The sequence below is a fragment of the Xyrauchen texanus genome, chromosome 8, assembly GCF_025860055.1.
Source record: "Xyrauchen texanus isolate HMW12.3.18 chromosome 8, RBS_HiC_50CHRs, whole genome shotgun sequence".
NCBI lineage: Eukaryota > Metazoa > Chordata > Actinopteri > Cypriniformes > Catostomidae > Xyrauchen > Xyrauchen texanus.
Genome location: NC_068283.1, coordinates 38,495,698 through 38,514,815, shown reverse-complemented (window position 1 = coordinate 38,514,815; position 19,118 = coordinate 38,495,698). Strand labels below are relative to the sequence as shown.

Below are 19,118 nucleotides of genomic sequence, written 5' to 3'. Positions count from 1 at the left end.
CTTGCATATTTAATAATGATTTGGTAAGTTCTATTCGTTAACATTAGTAAATGCTTACCATGAAATAACAATGAACAATATATATATATATATATATTACAGCATTTAGTACTTTTTATAAATGTCAATGAATACTTTGTATTTACTTTAAATCTCCAAAAAGCACAGCAGCATAAAAGTAATCCAACAAACTCCAGTGGTTTAATCCATGTCTTATGAAGCGATCCAATTGATTTTGGGTGAGAACAGACCAAAAATGTCACTCCTTTTTCCACTATAAACCTCGACATCAGAGGTCTACTTGGCAATCATGATTTCAAGCTTGACTGCACATCCTGTAGCGTCATTGAGCTTGAAATCACAATCGTGCCTAGAAACTGCAATTTCAAGATATTCAGTGAAAATTGAGTTATATTTTGGTCTGTTCTCACCCAAAACCGTTTGAATCGCTTCAGAAGACACATTTTAAACCACTGGATTCATATGGATTACTTTTATGCTGCCTTTATGTGCTTTTTGTAGCTTCAAAGTTTTGGTCAACATTCATTTGCATTGTATGAACTGACAAAGCAGAAATATTCTTCTATAAATCTTCATTTGTGTTCAGTCGAAGAATGAAAGTCATACACATTTGGGATGGCATGAGGGTGAATAAATGATCCGAAAAGTTACATTTTTGGGTGAACTGTTCCTTTAAACTCTTGTTAATCAACTACACCTTTAACCAAGAAGATTAAGAAGTGTTGTAGTCATTGTTTTTTCATGTTACCTAATGTGGTTAACTAGTGAATATAACATACAACCTTATTGTAAAGTGCTACCATTATTTATGTATCTTTTTTAAGTAAAAGGTGTATTTTAATCACCTGAAAAAAAGTATTTGTCTGTAGTAATGGATCTGAAAAACCTTGCTTTATTAAATCAGCAAATAAGTATATGCATTAAACGTCGCAGTCATAGTTTTGAGGTTTACCCCACTCTCTGCTGTGTCATGTTTAGAAAGAGAGCCATGGAGAAACAGCATAGTCATGAAATCAGACTGAAAACAAGAGCAAAACAGCAACATTTTAAACTCTGTTACTTCATTCAATTTAAAGTGTAATATACTGTAGCTTAAAATGTTACCCTTATTGGATCAAATACTTCAATGCACAAATTTTTGTGCTGTTCTCATATGTCTCTCATTACTGAGTCATGAAAAACTATTGCATATTTCTCTGTACAAAAACATGTCCAGTCATGGTTAGCATGTGCATGCAGGATCTACATCAACATTTTCACTTCCCATTTCACCAAATCTACCCTCTCAGTTGGGAAGGAGGGTGTATAAAAAGAAGTGAGCTGTCAGGGAGACCACATCATCGCAAAGCCCTGGACGGTATCTTCTGCAAGGAAGCACAAGGACATACTCTACAAGTAAGAAAAGATCAAATCTTCATTTAACTCTCTTACATAGACACAGTATGTGATAACAAATATCTATTGTTTTAGGGATGGACTCAATGAAAACTAAACCAAGGGACGGCACTGACAGGTAAAAATGGCTTTTTATGTTCTTTCAGTCACACTGCAAAAAATATATTTTTGTCTCGTCTGGTTTTCCAGTAAAATATCTAAACATTCTTAAAACAACATCAATTTACGTGACAAAGGAACAGGATATTTTGTCTTCTTTTCTGAGAAATCTAACTAGTGACGTTTATGCTCTTAACAAGAACAACGATTTGCCAACAGGGCAAGAAAGATAAACTTATTTCAAAGGGAAAACAAGTTTATATTCTTACACCAATGGCCATTTTACCCCCTTCTTTTTCATGTTTTAAGCATAACGTTTGCATAATTTTGTCAGATTTCTCTGAAAACAATCATTCATATCTTAGGCCATTTTGCTTGTCATGTAAATATATATTGTTTTAAAAAATACTTATTAAGAAAATTATTTATTTGCAATGCAAATAGGGCCTACAACTGCAAAATTTAGGTCTGAACAGGGACGGATTATGGCTTGCAAAAGCCTGTGGCCAATTATTCTAAGGGTCCCACTCCAAAAGTTGTTGATTTGGGGGTTGTTGCCCTGATGTTGTTGAGCGGGGGTTGTTCATTTTCATTGTTGAAGGGTTTTTGAGCAGGGGATCAAGCAACCTTGAAGCCCAGGGCACCCCCGGCAGTCAAGGGCCCCTGGTAGTCAAGGGCCCGGTCGGTAATCCATCTGTGGGTCTGAAGTATAAAAAATAACACAACAATTGTCAGTGTAGTGAGATACTGTCACATTGTTTAAGATCAATCAAGATGAGTCGAGTCAATGATTCTTATAAGCAGTGCTGACAAATTGCTGATAGGTAAACAGTTAAAAAAACAATGATTGTTTAAAAAAAAAATGCTACTGACTCATTGTCCTGTATTTTCTCCATAGTGACTTGTCTGAACAGATAAAAGCAGCCACCAAAGACAGTCACATCAGAGCTGAAAACACACAACTGATGCTCAACTACCAGAAAGGACAGATCACACAAACACAGTACAAGGTACAACTACAAAACGACAATCAGGATAAGAACAGATAATTGTTACAGTAACATGCAAAACAATTAGATTAAGACAATAGAGGGGGATAAATATGTTGATGAGCAATGGCATTTTAAAACAAAGTTACGTATAAAGAGGAACCAAAAATGACCATGGTTGTCCAAGGTTTTTGAACATGTAACATGGCAATATTAAGTATTTATGTACATTTGGAGTACGTGTAAATATCATGGCACATGAATATGACAGTCATTCAACACAACGATACATGTCATCTCGTTATTAGCCTTCATTTAACCAAGAAGTCCCTTGAGATTAAATCTCTTTTTGGAGGGAGACCTGGCCAAGAAAGCTCACCATACAAGGTCAAAAAGATATAAGTTTAACACAACAAAAACAGACATAAGACAAAAACAAGACACATTAATGAAAACAATAGACTACAATTACAGAATCCAGCTTATGGATAGCAATTGCAATCTTCAGTCATACAATTTTGATCAAAGATCTGAATTCACACAAGGTCACAAAGTGATTATTAAGGTGTAATGGGTTCTGGAGGGAAGGCACAAAATCAGAAAAGCTGTGTAACCAAGATCAGAACAAATCCTGGGTACCTTGTAGAGTAGAGGAGCGAGAATCATAACCGCTATTGATGAGTGACAGAAGATTGCACAAATAAGGAGGAAGTTTTCCCTGTATGGCTTTATAAATAAAGAAAATACCAGTGATGCTGTCTCCTTAAGCTTAATGAAGGCCAAGAGACCAAATTATAAATGCACAATGATGTATACTAGACAATGAATTGCTAATAAAATGAAGAGAGTCTAGACAGCAAAGTATAGAGGAAGCAGCATGCATGTATTTAATATCTCCATAATCTAGTACACTCAAGAATGAAGCCTGTACAAGCTTTTTCCGAGCTGCTAATTTACGGCAGGCCCCATTTCGATAATAAAAACCCAGCTTAACCTTCAGCTTCTTCACTAGGTGTTCAATTTGCACTCTGAAAGAGAGTCTATCATCCACCCAGATAACAAAGTACTTATAAGTTGATACTTTTTCAACTGAGTCCCCTCCTGAAGTATAAATGCCAACCATACACTCTTAAAAATAAAGGTTCCAATTAGAACCAATCAGGGTTTTTCAGAGCGATGCCATAGGAGAACCCTTTTAAGATCTACAAAGAACCCTTTGTTGTCAAGTTCTTTAGAGAACCATCTATATACTGGTGCTTTAAAGAACCCAGAAATGGTTCTTCACAGTGGTGCCACAAGGAACCCCTTTTCAGTTCCACAAAGAACCCTTTTAAGTTCCACAAGGAACCATGATATTGCAAGTTCTCTAAAGAACCCTTAGTCCTATGGTGCTTTAAGGAACCATAGTAAGGTTCTTAAGAGTGATGCCATAGGAGAACCTTTTCCAGTTCCACAAAGAACCTAATATACATTAGATCTCTGAAGAACCAAGGGTTTTATACAGCACTGTTAAGATACTTAACAAAAGGATGTGATCAATTAAAATAAATAAAAATCCAAAGCCTTTGAAAATTATAACATTTTATTAAAAATTAACCATCCATAGCTTTTACATTTTATTTTTTTGCAAGTACTGAGGTCTGGGCTCTAGAAAAGATCATGCATTTGGGTTTCTTAGCATTAAGTACCATCTTAAGATCGTACAATGAGACTGATAAGGGATGCAACTAACAACTGTTTTGATAATTTATTAATTTGTTGAGTTTTTCTTTGGTTAATCGGATAAAACACTCTAAATTGTATTTTCTGTATGCCGTTCCAAGTCTTGTCCAGTGCTCTCCTTCGAACAATGTGCAGATAGAGGGCAATAAAACACGTTTATAACATAACATTTCTTTCAACTGTACTTACACTCTCAACCACATGTGCAATTATATCCATGTTTTTCCAGGTTCTACTGTGTTCCCTGTATGAGATCTATCAAGCCCTTGAGGACGAGCTGGACAGGAACTGTGATCACCCTGCAGTTCAGCCCATCTACTTCCCTCAAGAGCTGGCAAGACTGGAGTCTCTGGAGCAGGACCTCGAGCACTTCTTCGGACGTCACTGGAGGAAGAGAGTAACAGTGCCTGCGGCCACGCACAGATACACCCAGAGACTGAGAGAGGTGAGTCTATACGGATGAGCATTATACTGTAACTCAATTGGTCAAGTACCACTATAATGCTTACCTAATAATTTTATCCAAAGTGTCCACAGATTGGCAAGATCAAAAAGGTACAAACAAAAAAGTACCATAAAAGTAGTCCATATGACTTGTGTGCTATATTCAAACTCTGAAGTCAAACAAATGCTTTGTGTGAAGAACGGACCGAAAATTAAGTTGTTATTGCCTGAAAATGCCCCCCCTTGATGCAGCTTATACTCAAAATGAACAACAAGCATGTTTACTTGCATGATCTTACACTGGTTATACTTGATAAGCCAAAAGGTCATAGACAGTTTAAGCAAAAACCGATCGGGACACATAGATGTTTGTCGAATGGCTTCAGAAGTCTTGGAATATAGCAAAAGATTCATACAGACTTCTTTTATGAAGTGGCGTAGCCAAAAATTAGACACAGGCCCACCCAGAATATTAGAGATTATTCTTTGACTTCAAATACATTTGTATAAAACATGCATATATTCTCATTTCTGAATGGCATGCTTCTCTGTTGTTAAGAATAATTTGGTTAAACAAATTTGGGCAAAACCTTGGCTCATCCATTTTTAATGAGGTCCACCCAAAATGTAATTTCCTGGCTATGTCCTTGCTTTTATGCTGCCTTTTTGGGGCTTGACAGACCCTGGTTACTTTATGCATTTGTAACCGGTCCTGCTCGACCCGCTCCGGGCGAATTCGAACCAGCATGGGAGGCAGGCACACTGTCGAGGAGGCTAAAGGCTACAGCCCCCTACCATCAGTTGCTAGTGCACCTCTTAAGGCCAGGAGAGTGAGGTTTACACATCCCGCACAGCTATAAACTTCTCCTTTCGTGTTCCACGGAGGAAAGAAAGTCATATGGGTTTAGAACAACATGAGAATTGGTTAAAAGCCCTGAGGTGTCTCTGAAATTTTAAAACATAAAGTTTTGACCATCTCATCATAACTCAGCCCCCTTTTCCCCCTTAGATTGGTAAGAACAGCCCGAATCTTCTTGTGGCACATGCTTATACTCGCTATCTTGGTGACCTATCAGGAGGGCAGGTATTGGGCAAAATTACTCAGAAATCTTTGGGATTGAGTGGCAACAAGGGAACTGCGTTTTTCTTGTTTCCTGGAGTGACGAGCCCCAACAGATTCAAGCAGCTGTACCGAAGCAGAATGAACAGCATTGAGTTAACGGAGACAGAAAGACAGGACGTGCTGGAGGAGGCCACCAAAGCTTTTGAGTTCAACATTGAGGTGAGGACTGAGAATATGAGGCGGAAAGTTGTAGAGTAAGACCGTGAGTGTGTGGTGCGATGTGTCCTAGAAGTTATAATTTAGAGCTTTTTCTTCTGACTCAGGACAAAAAAATCAAATCTCAATTTTTTATTTAGTCTTACACATGAATTGTCATTACTATAATGTATTAGGATGTTCAACTTAAAGGTGCACTCAGTTAACACTGACACCTAGTGGTGCGGATGCAGCATTCTTCAAAATCAATAGTTTTCAGTTAAACATGGTAGAAAACAGAAATTCACTATTTAGTCAGACATGAATATTTCAATCCATGAGTGAAATGTGCCCTTCAAGTGGAGTCGGAAAGTCGAAATTCTAGATGATACTCGAGATGGGACGTTAGAAGGGGTGTGTCGGCATGAATGACGATGGGAAGCAATTTTGATTTCAGTGCTTTATTTTAATATTAGTAATATGTGCCAGTCAACTAATGACCTCACGGTTTGTTTTAAGAAAATCTATAATTTGTTAGATAACATGCATTAATACATCATATAGGTTGTCCAAAAGTGATTCTTATCCACTGGTACAACAGAAAAAGTGCTTTTGTTGTCGTTGTGTATTTACTTTAGCCTGGTGGTTTGTTTCTGACTAAAATGTGCGATGTACAAGCTTCCCAGGTGCACTTGAAGGCAGTAAATAACGTCCAATAACAGGGCGGTTACTGAGGTTCAGTGAGTAGTGTTCGGCTGGTCATGTGATCCAAACATGGCAGCCCCCATGAGGGGACCCTCTCCATGTAGAATAAAACAGCTTTTATAAGATTACTTATGTGAGTCTTGTTCACATTTGAGCGCTCATGATTTTTTTTCTATTACACATTTTGAAAATTTCAGGTAATTTCTTGAGTTCAACTTTTATTAATGAACCTTAAGGTTCAATGTAATTCTCTTAAGGTTGATGTTGATGCAGATACTCAAATACAGTAATAAAGCATTTAAAATCTCGGTGTCCAGATGTTTATGAACATACTTTTGAGTGCTAATTTAAAAAAGTGTATAAATAAAAACACAGTACAACAGCTACTATCACGGTGTATACTTTACAATTTATATATTCTCTCATTTAATGCATATATTAGCATTTCAGAAATGAGAATTAGATTTTATGAGATTGACCCTAATGCTTGTATTCGTGTTCTTTCCAAACAGGTTTTTGATGACCTGCAGAAAATGCTGAGCATTACAGAAGAAGCTTTTAGTGAGTATGGAATACATATAGCAAGAAAATACTGGACATAGTGGTAACCATATGGTGAACGTTAATGGCGCTCTTTGTTTAGGTGAGAAAGGAAAAGACGTAGCATCCAGCACTCACTCAAACTTCTCCAGGTCTCCAGTGCTTCAGTTTGCATTAGGTGTCGGCATTGCTTTGGGAACTGTTGGAATGGGAGTTTATGTTTCTTGATCATTTTTAACTTAATGAACACTCCAATACCATAATAAATTAAAAGCTTAAGGTTAAATCTACAGACTGATCCTCAGTAAACACTAGTCATTGCGGCTAAAAATATGCACACCGTTTTAAATCAAGCAGATTGATTTTTTTCCCCGTTTTACAACATACTTTACTTATAGATCATGTTTAAAATGTCCTTAAATATGTGATTGTTTTCCATGTATTCTTGTGAAATGTAATAAATATATTGAGCACTTAAAATCCAAAACAAGACTTGTGCCTTTTAATCTAGAAGAGGAAGACAGACATGAGAATTTCCTAAATGCTTTTATTATGTTTCCATATAAAATATGCCAATATCTTTAATTTGAGAATTAATTGACATTTATTTCATAGATTTTCAGTTCCATTCAAAGTTCATTTTTACTCGTTTTTTTTTTTTATGTGTTTAAGGAATTGAAAACCTACATTTGACAAGAGCAAAATTCAGTAATGAATTATGGCAGTGATAACATACGCTACAGGAAGTAGAGTCATACTTGACCAAAGACTTCATAAGAATGATAAACAGGACATATAAAGAAAAACAAAACAAAAAAAGAAGTCCAGCAAACTATGTACAATAAATCTGAAATGTATATTAATTATACATTGTTGACCATCAAGATCAGCCTTCATGTCTGCATTTAGTTGTTCATCAGATCTCACGTTCCTTTTTTAACAGTGCGAGTTAAAAACACACACAACCCCTTTACTTGATTCTGTAAAGCACCTTCCTCTGCATGCGGTGCTGCAGTTCACCCCGTCTCATCATCAGATGAAGAACCTTATGAATGGCATGTTCTGGGTACTTCTGCTCAGAGAGAGAAAAGAAGAGACGTTTTAATTCAAAGGGATGATACATGCCAGAAAAACCCCCCAGTGTGGATGTTTAAACTCCGCTTCCAGTACATATCGCTAAATAGCTCAATTGAAAAGGTGGGGAAGCTTGTGAAGTTCAAGATTGGTAATTGTGATTCAGCTGCTGAAAATCGGTGACGCACCTGTTTGGTGAAGTCCTGTATGATACTGTGCTCAGACACCTGGGAGCCAATAGCAAATCGTCTCTTCAACTGTTTCTCTATGCGAGAGATCATCTCTTGATCTTCCTGAGATGTGAATCCTTCAACACCTACAAACACACAGCATTACTACATTAAGATTATCCACAGGTTTAGTTTTAAATGTCAAACGATAAAGGGATCTTTTATGGTTTTGCACTATTGCACATATTTCTTCCGAGTACCTGAAAGACTGCCGGAGAGGGCTGCATCTAGTGTGGACACCTGGAAGAGTCTCAGGGCTTCGTCCACCTCTTCCTCTCCAGCGACTGGCTGCAGCTTCATCTTAGCGAGTGACTCCGAAATGCGCACAACGGCCTCAAGCTGCCTGTGGAGGACAAAATAAAAATCATTAAATGTCTATCCATTAGACCTAGGCCAATATATCGGTATTACCGATTAAACGGTGCCGATAGTTGCATTTTGGAACATTTGTTATCTGCAAAAATGTTGCCAATAATTTATTTTTAAATAAAAAAAAAAAAATATTAAACATGAATCTTTATTCTAGACCGATGTATCAGTTTTACCGATTAATCTGTGCCGATAGACACTTTTTGGAACCATCGGTTATCGTCAAATCTATGCAGAGTTTATTTCTTAAATAAAAATGGTTAAACATCAATCTATCTATTTGTGGTAGACTGATATATTGATTTTACAGATTAATCAGTGCAGATAGTTGCTTTTTGGATCCATCGATTATGGTTCACTATGTCGAAAGTGTATTTTTTCACCAAATGTTTCTTATTCCTCATCAGTAAACCTCATGTGGTGAAATACATCCATATAAACTGGTTTATATAGCCTATAAAAGCTTAATAGGTTAAATACTTGGATATAGAGCATCGTAAAGCTGCTCAGTCTGTCATTTACAGAGTCCCTGGATTAATTCTGAATTGTTTATAGTTGAAAGTCCCGGGTAATGCACATAAACTGCTTTTGGGATTTTTTGAAATTGTAGCCTCAATGTCTTCCCGTCATAGTGAGGAATGACTAAAATATTTTTGAATCATATAAAAACAACTATCGGCTGTTTAATTGGTTATCCACCACCTTTCTTATGGTATCGGCAAAATCCACTATCGGTCAACCTCTACATCAAATAACAATCTATAAAATTCTATGAAGTCAGTGGTTACCGGACAGTGATGGGGATGGACGCACGTCTTTCACTCTCTCGCTCATGCTCCTTCGCTCCGCTCCTCATAAGCACGTATCTGTTCTTCAGTTTCTCTGCAGCAGCCGCAGACAGACGGGGCCCACATTTCCTGTTTGTATTAAACTTGATGTCACTTGATGCATTTAATTTTGATTGTCAACACTGACAAATAACAAACTATTATTTTGTGGATTTTCTCCCTTTCCTCTCCCAATTTGGAATGCCCAATTCCCACTGTGCTTTCAAAGTCCTCGTGGTCGTGTAGTGATTTGCCTCAATCCGGGTGGCGAAGGATGAATTCCAGCTGCCTCCGCGTCAGAGACAGTCAACCCATGCATCTTATCACGTGGCTTGTTGAGCGTGTTGCCACGGAGATAAGATGTGCGTGTGGAGTCTTCACGCCATCCACCGCGGCATCCGCGCTCAACTCACCACGTGACCCACCGAGTACTAACCACATTATAGCGACCAAGAGGAGGTTACCCCGTGTGACTCTACCCTCCCTAGCAACCGGGCCAATTTGGTTGCATAGGAGACCTGGTTGTAGTCACTAGCATGCCCTGGGATTCGAACTAGCGAAATCCAGGGGTGGTAGCAAGCGTCTTTACCGCTGAGCTACCCAAGCCTCCAATGACAGATTTTTTTTAATGGTTTATCAAGTGAGTTCCAGACTTACACTCTGGCATAGGCAACATATTTCTTCAGCATGGCCAGAGGAATCTCTCCCTCTACACCCTCCGTCTGGGTATGGGCACTGAGGTGAACGTTCATAACGTGTCGAGCCAACGTCTAAAAAAAAAACAAACAAAAAAAAACACGGGAATTAGCTCATATAATGCAACTTTCAAACTATTTGCATTCAAGAAATTCGCAACATAAGGAATAATGAAAGAAAGGTTAGAAGTAAATTTCCCATTTTTTAAAATATTGCAGTCACGGCTCATTAGCCAGATTTGTAGTAGCTAACCTAGCAGATTGGTTTATAGTGGTAATATTGACAATTTCAAACATCATTCAATAGTGTGACATGCTACAACACAGATAATTTTAAACATTTACTGATTCTTTAATTGTTAAAAATGTGGTTTTATGACCCGTTTTAACGTAAGAGGCTACATGGAATATTTGTACTTTTAAAAATACATTTTTCAAACTATAGGACCATTTGAATTGAACTAGAGGGCAAAAAAGGGGACTGTCCTGGGCCACTAGACTGTGTCGATGACGGAATTTGCATCACGCATACTGTGCGCGGTCCAATCAGCAACGCGAACAACTGAAGCACGCTTTGGCCTTCAGAAATTTTATTTCCCTCATTCATACATGTAAACTTTATCTTTAAATCTTCATATTGAATAAAAAGTTGACATGGACAGATTATATACATCAACAACCCCTTTACAATAAGTTCTTCCTAAGTTCAGTTTTACAGAAATCTAAGAGCTGTGATGGTCTCATTCACCCACCATGTCTCGCTGTTGGTCGTGCTGGTCTTTGATAATGAAGATCATGTCGAATCGAGACAGGATAGTGGGCATGAAGTCAATGTTATCCTCTCCCTTTGTGTCATCCCAACGTCCAAACACAGAGTTGGCGGCAGCCAGCACAGAGCAGCGAGAGTTCAAGGTGGTGGTGATGCCAGCCTTCGAGAAAACACAATGAAGTTTGTTACTAAAAACCATAAACACTGAAACCATAAGGACAAGAAACAATTATGTAAATGTAAGATTAGTTGGCAAACTTCTATTGATCGGCGCAACAATTAGATGAAACATTTTATTGGTACCTTTGCAATAGAGATGGTCTGCTGCTCCATGGCCTCATGGATGGCGACTCGGTCATCCTCTCTCATCTTTCGAAGAAAAATATATTCATTAAAATACTTCACAGAACAAAGTGTAAAGCATTTCTGACTCACCAACCACATTACTGGAAGGAGTCGATTTCATGTACAGTACATAACTAAACTCTGGAAGACTCTCTGAAGCCCAACCTTGTCAAACTCATCGATGCACACCACTCCACCATCAGCAAGCACCATGGCACCTCCCTCCATAATGAAACCACGAGTGTGGGGGTCTCGCAGCACTGAGGCTGTCAAACCGGCAGCACTGCTGCCTTTACCAGAGGTGTACACCTAACAGAGAGAACAAGAGATGTTAATTGTAATGCAGATTCTCCATTATAGGAAACACAGCAACGAATACATCAACATGCCGGCGCGTCCTGCTGGATATTTTCGTAATTACAGCAGAAACACCTTAAAATACTCCGTCATTTTTGGGGATACAGATAAGTGTAAGACATCATTAGAGACTATAAAGGGTCTACTTTTATTTGTGTACACTCACAATAACAACAAAATCTTGTGCTTTTGTAAAATAAAGAAAATAAAAAGGGTGAGCTTTCAGCCGTCTCTGTGTTCACGAGCATATTTCAGAAACACGTCACTAAAATGAACTAACTCCACGAATACTTTTCACACAAACATGAAACACATGTCTAAAGAAGGCTTAAAATGTCTCCTTTTAAATAAAACAATTCAAATTTAAAACAAATATTCTCCTGCAAAGCAATCTGTTTGAAACAAAGCAATGTACAGTTTTTACTAGGCTATCTAATTATCTGTAATGTGATCCCTCCCACTAGCAGAGCGCGCCAAGGGAAATGCCTCTGACGGTGAGGTTTGATGTAAACACAACACAACTTTTCTGCGTGTTTGTAATGATACACAGGCGATCAAACTCCAGGATATCAAGGAAGAGTTAACATTTTCCTCAGAAGAAGAGCGGGACTCTGATGAACGTTTGTATTTTGAAGAGAGACTTGATCCAGCCGAGGATACAATTTCGGATGATTAAGTCATTTAGTTTTCATTAGTTGACATGCTATTTTATATAAACATGTACATATTTTACTGGTGGGACTGTTTCCAGACTTGCCAGCCAGGATTCAGAGTATTGACATTTGAAATATGACTCCTAAAAAGCAAGTTTTTGTTACATATAAATGCTGTTTCGGCTAAAGCAGGTATTTAAATTTTATGCCGTATGATATAAATATGATATGTAATATGATATAAAAATAATATGAATATTTTATCTAGTGTTTATGCTGCCTCATTATCAACAACAAAGCTTGTGCTTGCAAATATGTGTTCAGGTGTAAATGAGTAAAACGCACTTTAAATAAGCCAATATTAGAAAATCAGCAGCTTATAATGATTTCTGAAGGATCATGTGACACTGAAGACTGCAGTAATGATGCTGAAAATTCAGCTTTGATCATAAATTGCATTTTACAATATATTTAAATAGAAAACTGTTCTTTTAAATTGTAAAAAGAGTTCAGAATATCAATGTTGTTTCTGTATTTTGGATCAAATAAATCCAGTCATGGTGAGCAGAAGAGACTTTTAACGGTAGTGTAGGTCTAAAATTAAGTAAAGTCTTTATGTAAAGAATATATATAGTCAGATTTCTTCTTTTAACTTAAAACTTGATTTTGATCATTAAGTCTCCTCACATTCATTCTCTATCCCTCATTGATGGGCCCACGGGAGGGGTCTTTTTTATCCTCTGGTGTGAATCACATAAATATTCGTGATAGTTCACGCCTCCTCGCATATGACCTTTCAACACTAAAATTGTCTTACAAAAGTTAAATTACTATATTGTTTTGTATGAATGAGTGATCAGGAGGGTTTTCACATAATATTGCAGCAAAAACTCTAGGCTACAAGATCCAGTTCTCAAAAGTCTTGAGGACAAATGTTTAGTATGTGTTATATGACCTTATTTAAGTGACTTACTTTTTTCAAAAACCATGCAGAAACGTTATTTTCTCAAAAATACAAACCTGTACACGCATGTTGCTCACATATTATTGTAGCCCAGTTTGTGCTGAATACAGTGTTATCAGACTTTAGCCATTAATATGTTTTTAAGCAACTGAAAAAAGCACAAATGTCAAGGCATGTCAAAACTTCTCCAGGGCCCAAAATACCATCAGACCCCAGAGGGTTAACCTTCGTGGTCACTATAATGGGGGCACGTGACGATTTGTGCCTGGATACTGCAGAAAAAAATTGTGTGAAGCCTCCACACGCACTACGTCTCTGCGGTAACACGCTCAAGCCACGTGAAAAGTTGCGTGGATTGACGGTCTCAGACTGAAATTTCAGAGGCAACTGAAATTTGTCCTCCGCCACATGGATTGAGGTGAGTCACTACGCCACCACAGAATTGGGCATTCCAAATTGAGAAGAAAAATCAAAACTCTAGGGCACAAGTTTAAATCTACAGTACAACACCACCTGCATTACAACATTAGTAGCGAATGTTGCAATTACATATTAACAAAGACGTTTTAATTTGGAGATCCTTACTCCGATTGGAGAACATCTCTCCACAAACTTCAGCAGCTGAGACTTGGCTGTTCCTGGATCTCCGAGCATCAGCAAATTAATATCTCCTCTGCGTGTCAGTCCATCAGGCAGCCTATCATGGGTCATATGAACAAAATGGCAAAGGAAATGGAAACAACAGTGAGCTAAACATCAATGTCTTGTTTCAGTCCAAAGTGGTCATTTCAATCAGTTCTCACCTCTTCCTGGAGCCTCCAAACAGAAGGCATGTAATGGCCTTCTTCAGATCATCACTTCCATAGATGGATGGGGCGAGAGAGCGAGCAAGTGAGTCGTAGACAGAGGGGGAGGAAGCCAGAGCCCTCAACTCCTCTTCTTCTTGAGGGGTAACTGAACTCGAGGCTCCACGACCTGAAGACGCCAAAAGAGTGAGGCATTTCTCAACCTAAGACTTCATATAATAATTCCGTAATACTCCACTCATGTTCACCTGCTCCTTCAGTATCCACTTCAATGCCGACGACACGCAGATATGCTGCTCGGATGCCTACACCCGCCCCTTTATCACGGCCTTTGGACTTGGTCTGCGCCACCTTCTTGATGGAGTAGATCCCCATGACGGTTACTCTGTTTCCAGGTACCACACGGTCACACAAGTATCTGGGAATGACAAAAGACAAGCATGAAATAAATATAGGTAAAACGCATCAAGTGTTGACTAGTTAATTTGTGTATATGTACCGGTCACAGTAGAGCTGCATGTGTCGTGGCATCTCTCCATGAGGAACGGCATCAGGAGCTTCCTGCAGACGCTGAGTTTGGAAATCCACGCACACGCACCGGTCTGGAATGATGAAATACGGATCCATAGGACACTTAACACGACCCGCCTGTTCGCTGTGGGAAAGTAAAGAAATCATAAAATATAAATCAACATTCATTCAAATTTTATGCCTTATAATTAGGAGTGTGTAGAAATAGATTTTCCGATGCATCGTGATCTTCATTTGAATGATCTCGATAATGATTCTTAAAATCCAAGATCAATCTTTTACTCTGTGCGCAATGCTCCACTACAATGAGAAGAAAATCACTCACATTAACAACTAAATCTTTCACTGTACGACTAAAAACACACTTGCCAGTGGCTGGTAAATGTTCAGATTTCACTCCCCAGTTGTCCTTTCAGTGCAGGTTGAGAGTAAACGTTTGATTCTGTGTAATGCATGTCCAAAGACGAGATTCACTCAACCCATTTGTCATTGAATAAAACACTTTGTTCTCTACAGTCATTGTTTGGTTGATCAAAAACAACAAAAAATAACTATTTAATTCGAATCACATGGCACAGATGAAATAAAGCCTTTCGAGTCTCTAGTTAACATGCACTCATTTACATATCTGTGTTTTATTATTCAACTATTAACTCTTGTTAATAGTACAAATTGCACTTGTTAATAGCCGACCGATGCAGATTTTAGAGGGGGAAAATTCACAGATTACCGATACGATGGTCGATATAGTTCATTTTTGAGCTGGAATGAACCAGACCTCAGAGGCTGCTTTCTTAAACAAATATTTTTGTCAAAGAATAAAAATACAATAAATAGCTTAAAAAAAAAAAAAACCATCAGTACTGTATGTTTAGTATCAGTAAATTGCTGAGCATTTAAAAGAATAAATTAAAATTATAGCTAAATAAAAATCAATACTGTATGTTTAGTATCAGTAAATGGCTGACCATTTAAATGAATAAATAAAAATAAAATAAATAGCTAAATAAACATCAGTACAATTTGATGAATACATGTTTACAAAGTAGGTTGCACTCAGCTGACAAGCAATGAAAGTAGCTACGTGATTAGCTAGTTAGCTATAAGCTCGTTGCCATGGTGAGTAAAAGATGGACCAGCGTTGCGTCTCACCAACTAGGTAACAACACAGCATTACAACACTTAACAGACACAGTCCACCACCACACCGTTGTCTGCAGAGCTGCAAAAGAAAGCTCTGATGTTTACCTTTCAATCTGCTACATTACTGAATGCACTGACAAACTATAGCTGGCTAACAGCAAACAGACATGAGTGACATGGTTGTTAGGGACAGGGTTAACATTATATTAGTTATATTAAAAAGGAAACAAGATGGGGTCATTGTATTTAACTTTCCAATATGTATTTCTCAAACTAGTTAGCAGCTTACCGAGAAGACACCGCTTAACTCTGCCCTGTCTGCAGAGCCACTGTCAGTTCAGCTCAGTAAACAATAGAGTCGGAGCACGCTCTGCTGGACAAACTACGTAATGACACCAATTCTAAAGCATCGTTTTCTGCATTATATTTTGAATTTTATTTTATATTTGAAAAAAGTTTTCATATCTGCCCATATCGGTAAACATATACGGCAATACATAGGTGAAAGGCTAATATCGGCTGACCGATATATCGGTCAGGCACTAGTACAAATTATGCATTTAAATACTAAACATGTAGAGAAAAATTTTATATGCAAACTAAAATTATTTATTGATTGAATTACATGGATGTTCGTTTTGCATTTTTTGCCCCCATATTTTTTAATTACGAGACATTTTTGGTGGCATATTTGCCCAAAGCGCAACTTAATTTCATTTTTAGACCTAATGAAACTCTTTAGGCAATGTTTGCAGGTGTGTTAAGAATCTTGTAATTTTTATCCCCTTTTCTCCAAATTTGGAATGCTCAATTCCCACTACTTCCCAGTAGGTTCACATGGTGGCACGGTTACTCACCTCAATCTGCGTGAAGTCTCAGTTACCTCCGCTTCTGAGATAGTCAATCCACGCATTTTATCACACGGCTCGTTGTGCATGACACAGTGTAGATTTACAGCATGTGGAGGCTCATGCAATTGCCCCATTGAGAGCGAGAACCACTAATTGTGACCACGATGAGTTTACCCCATGTGACTCTACCCTCCCTAGCAACCAGTCCAATTTGGTGACTCTAGGCGTGGTAGTATGAGTCTTTACTCAAGGAGCTACACAGGCCCCTGGTATGTTATGAATCTTAAGGAATATATTTGGTGAAATACTCACGTGTTACACTTGCGGGGCAAAGCGTAGCCCTGCAGACCCGGTGGCAGAGGAATGTTACTGATAACTGCCCTGCAGCCACGGCACTGAAGACAAACTCTGGTGGCCTTGGCCCTCACTGCTGTAGAAGATATGATTATACCGGGAATCTTGACGAGACGCGACACCTGCTCCGACTGCAAAAGAATGATATAGAAACAAACAAAGGTCATCAGAACAATCAGAAACTAGAGGAACACATATGCTACTTGTACCTTTCATCACAAGGGAATAAAAGTAGCTTTTAAAGGCGAAGCACACTACTTTGTCAAGTATCTTCTGAATTTGCTTTACATCTATCTTTGCAATACATGGATGAACAGTTCAGTTTGCTCACCTTCAGATTGCGGATTGAGGCCGGGTGGGCGTCGCTCTTCAGCATGACCTGTATGTCCTGTACAGTCTCTTCTCCGACTGGCCGTGGGCGTGTGACCTCATCAGCCACTTCCTGAGCTGCCTCCTCCAACTGCCAATCACAAAGCAACATCAGTGATCTCAAGTCTAATAAACAAATGATGCTCAAACATTAGGTTTCAGAAAACTACATTTAAAAAGCACCACAAAACATAAGTTGGCTTCTATATTTCTCATATTTTGGACAGAGGTTTATTTCGTTTTATCAAGTTTAGGCATGTCCTCACCAAAGGAAGGTTCTCTGTGGGCAGTTTGTACAGACAGTCTGACAAATCTTCATCAAAACTGGCCAAGTCCTCCATTTCCACCTCAATCCAGTACTCTCCCAGTGTGTAGTGCCTTTTGAGTTCATCTCTGTGGGGGGAAAAGAAGTTATACCAATTAACAGTTTTGCAAGGCTCATTTTCATTGATCCATTTGTTCCATTTCATTAGTGAAAATCTCAAAACTTGATGCGAGCACGTCAAAGCAGCGCTGGGGAGTGCGATTTGAATGTTCGTTCGAACAGTTCGATTCACTGAACCGAGCAAATGATGAAGCGATTCGTTTTCGTTATCATTGAGGTGTTCTTCTCAGAAATTGAGCCAGAACAGAAGCCTTTTATCGTAAGCTTAATTTAAGTTAAAATATTTGGTCAAATGACGCTTTATGTTATCAGATTTAGATTGTGGGACTTTATCAATTTAAATTTGTGTTTGCATTTAATACCATTACTTCGGAGACACCTCCCATATTATTTTCTGAATGCTAGATAAATTAAAAGCAGATGCGTTAAATATCTAACTGTTTATAGTTCAACCAACTTACTTATGAAGTGGAATGAATAACGAACGGTTCGTTCGAACAGGTTCAACTGAATCATTTAAAAGAACCGGCTCATAATAACGATTCGCTCTTAAATCACACATCCTTCAAAAGTCTACAACAAAGTTATGTATTGAAGCGAAAAGTTAACTTCAGTTGAATTTAACTGACATTTACAAAAAAAAAAAAAAAAACGTAATAATAATAATATATATCTTTCAAATAACGACAATTCATTGCGCAAAATACTTCGCCGAGTTGTGATAATGAATCACCTAGATGGTTACAACTATGGTTACAGTACCTGTATTTGTAGGTGAATCCAGTGCGATCGGTGCCGACTCTAAACTGCCTCAAAAATTCACGAAATTTCTTTTTGATCTGGCTGCGTTTCAGGACACCCTCATCACCGATGGCTTCGCCTCCACCGAAACTATCACTGTAATAAACTCCTGGGTCATCAAATCCGGACATTCTTCAAATATTCTGTAGCAAACCTCTTGTAATAAAACTAGAGTCGAATAAATACGCGTTGTATTTGGTAAATAATTGTTATTCTTTTGAGTCCGGATCAACAATGTGTTCTGCCCCACCAGACCATGCACTGACTTTCGCGGGAAAACGTTTAGCCCTGCCTGCTGCTAAAGTCAGACTCCGCCCACACTCGCTTCTCCGTGCCGCGTATTGGCTGGGAATACGTTACGTCTGCAGACGTCACTAAAAAGGAGGTTCTTAAGTGGCGTTGTGGCGGGAAACAAACGAAGC

General features: G+C 38.3%; 2 protein-coding genes across 2 annotated transcripts; one reads left to right on the top strand and one right to left on the bottom strand.

Moving 5' to 3' along the window:
• The first annotated feature begins 1,291 nt into the window (after nt 1–1,291).
• On the top strand, nt 1,292–7,663 carry LOC127647308 (heme oxygenase-like). The gene is made up of 7 exons (XM_052131475.1): nt 1,292–1,416; nt 1,492–1,534; nt 2,414–2,525; nt 4,456–4,671; nt 5,680–5,952; nt 7,146–7,194; nt 7,277–7,663. The coding sequence occupies exons 2-7, from the start codon at nt 1,494–1,496 to the stop codon at nt 7,399–7,401; spliced, it is 816 nt and encodes a 271-aa protein (XP_051987435.1). The 5' UTR covers nt 1,292–1,416; nt 1,492–1,493; the 3' UTR covers nt 7,402–7,663.
• Nucleotides 7,664–7,705: 42 nt separating this feature from the next.
• On the bottom strand, nt 7,706–19,103 carry LOC127647295 (DNA replication licensing factor mcm5). The gene is made up of 16 exons (XM_052131459.1): nt 18,658–19,103; nt 17,777–17,903; nt 17,473–17,601; nt 17,100–17,272; nt 14,762–14,917; nt 14,511–14,680; nt 14,260–14,431; nt 14,042–14,153; nt 11,648–11,791; nt 11,441–11,506; nt 11,121–11,297; nt 10,331–10,443; nt 9,635–9,763; nt 8,678–8,820; nt 8,436–8,563; nt 7,706–8,245 (listed from the first exon to the last, which is right to left on the bottom strand). The coding sequence occupies exons 1-16, from the start codon at nt 18,825–18,827 to the stop codon at nt 8,144–8,146; spliced, it is 2,211 nt and encodes a 736-aa protein (XP_051987419.1). The 5' UTR covers nt 18,828–19,103; the 3' UTR covers nt 7,706–8,143.
• Between the last annotated feature and the right edge of the window lie 15 nt (nt 19,104–19,118).

Excerpts from the sequence above, each read along its gene's own strand:
- LOC127647308 (XM_052131475.1), top strand. The coding sequence starts at position 1,494 with ATGGACTCAATGAAAACTAAACCAAGGGACGGCACTGACAG. Across the intron at positions 1,535-2,413 it reads CCAAGGGACGGCACTGACAG|TGACTTGTCTGAACAGATAA; the intron begins GTAAAAATGGCT and ends TTTTCTCCATAG. Across the intron at positions 7,195-7,276 it reads CATTACAGAAGAAGCTTTTA|GTGAGAAAGGAAAAGACGTA; the intron begins GTGAGTATGGAA and ends CTCTTTGTTTAG.
- LOC127647295 (XM_052131459.1), bottom strand. The coding sequence starts at position 18,827 with ATGTCCGGATTTGATGACCCAGGAGTTTATTACAGTGATAGTTTCGGT. Across the intron at positions 14,918-17,099 it reads TTGCCCCGCAAGTGTAACAC|CGAACAGGCGGGTCGTGTTA; the intron begins GTGAGTATTTCA and ends ACTTTCCCACAG. Across the intron at positions 8,821-9,634 it reads TCCATCCCCATCACTGTCCG|GCAGCTTGAGGCCGTTGTGC; the intron begins GTAACCACTGAC and ends TGTCCTCCACAG.